General features: G+C 35.8%; 2 protein-coding genes across 4 annotated transcripts in view; both read right to left on the bottom strand.

Annotated features, from left to right (window-relative positions):
• The window catches only part of LOC107752760 (kinase D-interacting substrate of 220 kDa-like), a 60,980-nt gene extending 57,672 nt beyond the window's left edge, over positions 1–3,308 (bottom strand). Inside the window, exon 1 of one of the 3 annotated variants that reach the window (XM_016568809.1) lies at positions 3,256–3,308. The gene's annotated coding sequence lies outside the window, so the exon portion shown is untranslated. The other 2 variants (XM_016568810.1, XM_016568811.1) reach the window with 2 other exon arrangements.
• Positions 3,309–5,893: 2,585 nt separating this feature from the next.
• LOC107752759 (membrane-bound O-acyltransferase domain-containing protein 2-like) overlaps positions 5,894–7,605 on the bottom strand; it is a 72,229-nt gene continuing 70,517 nt past the window's right edge. Inside the window, exon 13 of the mRNA XM_016568805.1 lies at positions 5,894–7,244. Coding sequence (XP_016424291.1) covers positions 7,097–7,244 — 148 coding nt within the window. The 3' untranslated portion in view covers positions 5,894–7,096. The remainder of the gene's footprint in view (positions 7,245–7,605) is intronic.

Genomic DNA, 7,605 nt, shown 5'->3' with positions numbered 1-7,605 from the left:
GGGTCACACTTAAAACTGTATGAATGTCACTGCATTCAAAATTAAATATAAACCCATGTGACATCTGCAAACAACAACAAAAAAGGATTTGCATTTGCCAGACCCTTTATCAGAAGTGAATTAGGCCTAAATCACATTATGCATAAACTGTTACACAGCCACACAAACACTAAATGATGCAAAACATTTACTCACAACTAATTTTACATTTCTGATCCATTTTTTAAATTTTTTACATTTTAGTGGATGTAAATCGGTTGTCCTCCAGTTCACACAGGTGTCCTGTCCGAGTAACCACAGGTGTAGTTCAGCACTATAAACCAAGAACATGATCCACTGATGTTTGACAATGACACACTTTTGTCTTCATTTCAAACGGTTAATGTAATGCCTTATACTTGAAACCCTAACAAAAAATATATATTTTTGTGAACTCTTTTGCTTTAAAAAGCATGCTTTTGTCATCTGTCTTCAAAATAACAATAATAATGATACTAGGTTTGATATGTTGCTATATAAAGCAAAGACATTCATATATTTTAAGCATTTGTGTCCAAATACTTTTCAGGGCCAGTAATTTAGACAGATTTAACTGTTAAACTGTACTATAATACGCGCATAAAACACTATAATGATGCTTTCAAACAACATAAACAAGGCCAAATGCAAGTACTTTTTTTCCAGGGCCATTTTGCCAACTCAGCAGCCCAGAACAACCCTTCAAATATGAAAGCCAGTCACCAAAAGCTGCTTCCAGCTGACAACATGCCAACCAGCGGGGCCCCAGTGCCCAAAATCCACTCAGTTACAACAGATACAAGTCTTATCCATAAACTTAAATATCTTAAAGCAGAGATAAAGGTGACAGATCCAGTAATGCAAGACATCCGCTTCAATCAGCCTTTGTTCATCTCTGAACTGCTGACACACCCTTGAAAGCATCCCAGCAGCCCTCCAGAGAGATCACACAATGGAGACAGCCAATCACAGAGAGACCCTCAGCCAAATATTGACCGAGCAAGGTTCACCCCCTCTCCCAGCCCCAATACACAGCACACAAAGACCAGTGAAGATAACCCATTCGTAACAGATAATCCATATACAATCCATTTACAATAACATCATTCTTCACACTCATTAGTCTGCTGACTCACCTTAAGCCAGAGAGTTCCCTGTGAGTTGGGTTTCAAAAGCCTGTCTATCCTTTTACTGTTGATACTCCACTCACGCGGTCACTCAGACTGTGTACTAACAAGCCGGCCAGGGCTCTGCCTGTCACTCCAGGAGCTCATGAATAATGCAGGAGGAAGTGTGAGACCCCGCCTCTCTTTGGAGTGATGCCCAATGCACACATGTGCTGTGAATCCGACTACAGCAGAGCTTCACTCATTAATATTAATGAAATCTGACGTTATTATTGAAGCCTCCTGAAGGGTCCAGCCCACATGAGACACGCCTTCGATAAAGGGTTTGTGTTAGCGTACAAGACTTTGATAAGTATTGTACTTATAACTAACTAAATAAAATGTTCTTTATAAATGTTTGTGAAAGGTCACTGGGCTGGAAGCACATATGGATTTCCCATTAGATTGAAGCAAACATCACTACACCAATCTCTAAATATAGTAATATGTAAATGGCGTTCTTATAATAGATATGATCTTCAAACTTTTTAAAGCCAACAATCCCTTATAGAGAGACAGAGTGTGTGCATGGATGTCTGAAATTAAGTACTGATTTTGTATTTTTTTTTATCAGTAAAACTGACTGGCCTTAAATAATGTAAGTATAGTAAATTTAAAATGTTTACTTGGAAATATGAATATTTTGCAATATGAATAATAACATTATTTTTGATGAAATGTCCAAAAAAAACTGAAATTCAGAACTGATTTTTAATTTGTTTTTATTTGTGTTTTTGGCACAATAATAAACAAATATTCATTAGAGTGCATGAACATATATATATATATATATATATATATTTAGAAAAAAAATTTCTTTTATTTTTATTTTTATTTTTTTAAAGAAAAATATTGGTTACACAGATAAATAGAACATGTGTTATATTTTGATTTCTTTTACTAAAACTGATTCAAAGAAGATTAATCAACCGCAATTAATGAAATATATATTTATTATTATACATATTATAACGTTTACTTTGCAATATGATAGATTATATTTGCTTAAATGTCCCATAACTGATATCACAACTAATTTAAAAATATTTGGTTTTGAGTTTTTGGTGTCTCTTTTGGTGTCTGAGTTATAAATCTATTAACAACAACAACAACAATAAAAAAACAACAACAACAACAATAATAATAGTTTAATAATAATAATATCAGTTTTACGATCTAAATGGTCAGAAATTGAATTTTGTTCTGAGATCAAACAATACCTGTACCCTATAGTACTGGGATTGCAGACCCCCCATAGATATTTTTGTCTTATTGGGTTGTGTAGATTAATATCATCAACAGTAAAATAGAAATTGTTAGTTTTAAATCACAATATACTAGATTTCAAATAGCAATAATACTAATAATATTAAAGTCACTTAAAAATAAAACATTCACACATTATTATTTTGATTTAATCTCGATTTAAACATTTATATATAGGTTTAACACAGCAAAATGTAAATTTTTCTAAGCACCCCCTGCGTTCGCTGCGGTTGAGTTACATCTGGTTTGGGAATCACTGGTCTATGGATCGGTTTCCATAGTGTGGCACAAAGGAACAGTGGTAAACAAGTTCACACCAGCTCCGTGAAAAATAAAGCAGCTCAAACGTATTTGCCCACCGTATTAAAGGTGTAAAGAGTATCATACCATAGCTAATTGTAGCTGTAAAAGACAGCAGCATTGGAAAAGAAAAAAAGACAACTGCTCATGCACACGTGTTTACAAACAGACCTTAATAAGTTACATGTCCGCAACAAAAGCTGCTACTGGAGTGAAGGAAGAGCACATGTGTCCTGACAGCTGGAGCTCAACTGTGTATGTCCACTCTTCTCTCTTTTAACACACGAACAGTGTCTCAATGCTACTTTTAACCTTCTTTTAAAAGAATTAAAAACTTACTTTGACTTGCGTGAAAATGACAAATTGACATGAATTCACGTCTTAATAAAAAACACGTCAGTTTGTTTACATAATTCCAATTGGAAACTTGTAACTCACATCTCCCTCCCAGAGAAAAACAAGGTCCAAAGTAATCCGATATAATTCACATATCTTTGTTGCTTACCATAACCTTTCTGTCTGGAGGCAGTCTTGCGTTACAGCACAGCCATTTTGTGTGAACAGGGGTGTGGATGAAATTAAAATTAACTACACATGACCACGCCCAGTACAGGACAAGGTCACGCCCATGTTTTGACAGACTGTAGTTGCCTGTTTTATATCTGTTTCTCATTTAACTTATATGTATTAACAAAATATTGAATATCTAGCTATCTATCTATCGTTTGAAATGACATATTATTGTATGGATTTTTAATTCATTCAGTGCCATATCTCTGTGGTAAACCATTGTTGCATTACCCATAGGAAAACCAAAAACACTCAGATGAATACAGGGAAGGAAAATATGGTTTATTTGTTTTGAGACTATCATCATGGTAGTGGAACTCATTTTTAATGTCAAACCCTTTATTCAAAGGAAAAATCGTTTGGCTTGGTATACAACTTCAGAGCACTCAAATGCTGGGTAAGTATCACATCTCAGTTTATGATTATTACAGAAAATAAAAAGAGACTGTGTTTGTTCTCCTCTGGACAGTTCTCAATCCAAGTACATTTGCACAGACAACCTTGTGTTTTAAAACGTATATTGGTGAACTGATATATACTGAAGTAGCTAACATATTAGGTAATACTTATTTCTGTATCTCTCCACAAACGTATTACAATTTCATTAGTTTTGCTGTACACTGCCAGGTTATGCAACATCACAACCAGTCAGCAGGAATTACAATGGAAAAGTTAAATGATTCTGTGCAATATCTGGAAAGCTTTAGCAACCAGTTAAGGGGGTTTGCTTGTTCACCAAGGGCCACAATCACTTATTTTGAATAACCATTAAAGACCAACAAGACAATGACAAACAACAGAACTGAGGTGGCTGATGGACAACAAATGCACTATATTAATAATAATAAAATAAAATAAAAACTTACAGTAGTCAACACAGTTTCACACAGCTTTGGGTCATTCTTTGTAGAATCAGTAGTTGGAGATGGTATTGAAATAAATGATGACTGAACCAAAATGTTACAGATAAATAAGGCCTAAAAAATGTGCCTTCACTATTACTTGGGCCTTAACAAGATGTTAGGCTATATTTAGCTGAACATTATCTGAACAAAGGGACAATGTTTACACATAAACAGCAATGAACACACATTTAACATCTTTCTATGGATGAAGCCTGTTTACAATATATCCCTATAACACTGGAACACCGTCCTGATTCTTCTTTGCTGCTACAATGAATTTAACATTTTGGGCAAATTAATCCATTAAGCACATACTCTAACTGTCGAGTAGCACTGAGGTTTCTTGCATTGCTTCTGCAGTTTTTCTAAGTTAGCTCTACCCCGACTCATAAGTGCAAATAGGGAGGGAGTGAAAAATAATTCATCCCAAAATCTCAGTAGGTAAAAATGTCAGCTTAAGACCAAATAAATGATTTGTTTTTTAAAGTACAAACCTCTCGCCCTGTTGTAAACCTGTACAAATAACGTGGTATTTTTGTGCACCTCATGTGATTTGGCACTTTGGACATTTGAAAAAGTTTTGCATTGAGGTGCTAGTTAGTACACTGGTTACTGTGGGACATATTGCCTTTGGGCAGTTAAAACAATTCATTAAGCAAAACCTTTATGAAAAAGACAAAAAGAGAAATTATACAGTATATATCTGGATGTTTCCAGCAGAGTTGCTGATTATTAAGCTTCTTATTGGTTTTGCAGTAACTAAAACTGTTGGTACAGGGCTGTAATTCATCAAGGTAATTCAATACAATAAGACTTTAGAGAAGTGTGCTTACGAAACCACAGGGGGCTGGTTCAGAGCGTTTTCTCCAAATGGAGGCTGGTCAACTTCACGCCCAAGAATATGTTTTTCTTGTTACTGAACTTGCTTAGTTAACACAAATCCAGTGAGACTCACTTTGGTTAATGCTTTAGTCCCTTCAGCCCTTCATTACCAAATGAAAACAAAACCAAAAAAAAAACAACAACTAACATGTAGAGTCGCTTTGAACAAGGGATAAAACGTTTGGTTGAATATAAATGAATCAACATAATTACACATATCAAAAAGTAGATTCGGGGGAATATGATGAGGTCTGATTTTCCAGACACTTGAATCAAATGAGCAAGGCTCTCTGAGGCCTTCTGGAAGATCAAAGTTGAAGAAACATTCTTATATGAAATCACACAACTTGCAGGTTTCTTTAGGGCCCAAGAGTATTGATGTATTCATGGGGGGAAAAAAAGATATTAAATAAAAGTTGAAACTGCATGTATCTGATTACTGCATGTACAGTACACTACCAGTAAAAAGTCAAGACTTTATTATTACCGTTTTCCACATTTTAGAATAATACAGTCGTCAAAACTATAAAATATCAAATGGAAATATGGGAATTATGTAGTTCCCAAGCATGCTGAGCACTGCTGTTGGCTGCTTTTCCAACACTATGGGAGGCAAAACAAACAAACAAACAAAAAAAAACAAATCACAAACAAACAAACAAAAATCTAAAAAACAAAAACAACACAACAAAACAACGCAAAACTAAACAAAGAAACATAACATAAAATAAAACAAAACAAAACAAAGAAAAAAAAGATGGATAAAAAACAAATAAGATGGACAAAAAAGATAAATAAAAAACACTTATTAAAACTACATATTTTAGTTTTAAGGAATTACTATGTTGGCACAATTTATAATCATATTTACTCATTTCAAGCATACACCTTTAGATCAACAGGTTTTTAAGATCAAGAGAAACAAATCTGATTTGTCCCAACTTTTTGCTGGTAATGTACTTAAATACTGAACCACTACAAAATTCTGACTATTGTTGATGTGATAAGAGCATTAGCACTGTTTGCAAAGCTTTTTCCATTAACATGCACCTAAGGAAACAATACAGTTATTGCACTTACCATATCTGTCTGTAACATAAAAACACAAACAAGCTGTGGTATTGAATATTATTGAACTGTCTTCTCCAGACGGGCTCTATGTTGCGGGAGAAACACAGATGTTAGAGGAAAATCTAAAATGGTCTAAAACAAGACCTGTGCGCCCTGAGGAAACCTACAACCCATTAAAAAAGAGCATTAATATAACCCTTAATCCAACCAAAATAAAAAAAATAATAATAATAATAAACAAAAATTTTCCAAATGACAACACACTCTTACGGTTGACCCTTGTTCCAAAGATGTTGACAAAGGCTGAGAAAGAAAGCAGCAGATATGAACCTACTAGAAACCCACAGAAATTAAGAAAGAATAAAGATGAAACAAAGGCAAGAGATAGGAACCTAAGGCCTATAAGTTTGGCAACACGCAACTGGTTTCTTATCATTTACCACACACATTTCCTTTGAGAAGAACTAAAAGAGAGGTTACTTTGTTAAACTGACAATGGCAGAAACCTTCTAGGTACCGTAGAAGTTGATTCCAGTGCTAGACTTCCTGCACTAATGTAGTGAATCAGTAAGCCAACAATGACTGGTCCGTTCCTATGTAACACGATCCCCATACGAGGCTTCAGGCCCTAAATATATGGAGTGTTTAAGGCAACTTCAGATTAACTGGCAATGAAATCAATTATTCACCATTTTAATAATCAATCACCCAATTTCATATGATCCTATGAAGATTTCCTGTTTAAAACCCATCTCCAACAGGGCGACTAACGGTCTCTTTTCGATGTATTGTTGCTGGAGTTTATGTCTCTGTCAGTGTCGTTGGATCTAAGGGAGGAAATGGCCGCTCTGTGTCTCTCAGTATTGATATCAGAGTTCCTCACAGCGCTGTGTGCGGGTCGAGCAGCCCTTCCTGCCCTCATGTGGCTTTCTGCTTCTGGTTGCAGTTGTTGTCAGGAAAGGAGAGACAGTTGTGTTCACTGGCCTGTTGTTTCGTGCGTCTGGACTTCACGGGTAAAACCAGCACCAGCAAGACGCAGAGCAGGTGAATGCAGCAGTACCACGAGCTGAAGAGAGCAAATGACAGCACATTAGGAACTTTACTGTAGTTATGTGATTTTGCCATTTGTCGGAACTCTTATGGACGGACGGACGGATAGATATAGATGGATGGACGGACGGACGGATAGATATAGATGGATGGACGGACGGACGGATAGATATAGATGGATGGACGGACGGACGGATAGATATAGATGGATGGACGGACGGACGGATAGATATAGATGGATGGACGGACGGACGGATAGATATAGATGGATGGACGGACGGACGGATAGATATAGATGGATGGACGGACGGACGGACGGACGGATGGATGATAGATGGATGGATAGATGGATGGATGGATAGATAGATGGATAGATA

Source organism: Sinocyclocheilus rhinocerous, unplaced genomic scaffold (genome assembly GCF_001515625.1).
Source record: "Sinocyclocheilus rhinocerous isolate Xijiao unplaced genomic scaffold, SAMN03320098_v1.1 scaffold61, whole genome shotgun sequence".
Lineage (NCBI taxonomy): Eukaryota > Metazoa > Chordata > Actinopteri > Cypriniformes > Cyprinidae > Sinocyclocheilus > Sinocyclocheilus rhinocerous.
This window is presented reverse-complemented; position numbering and strand designations above follow the sequence as displayed.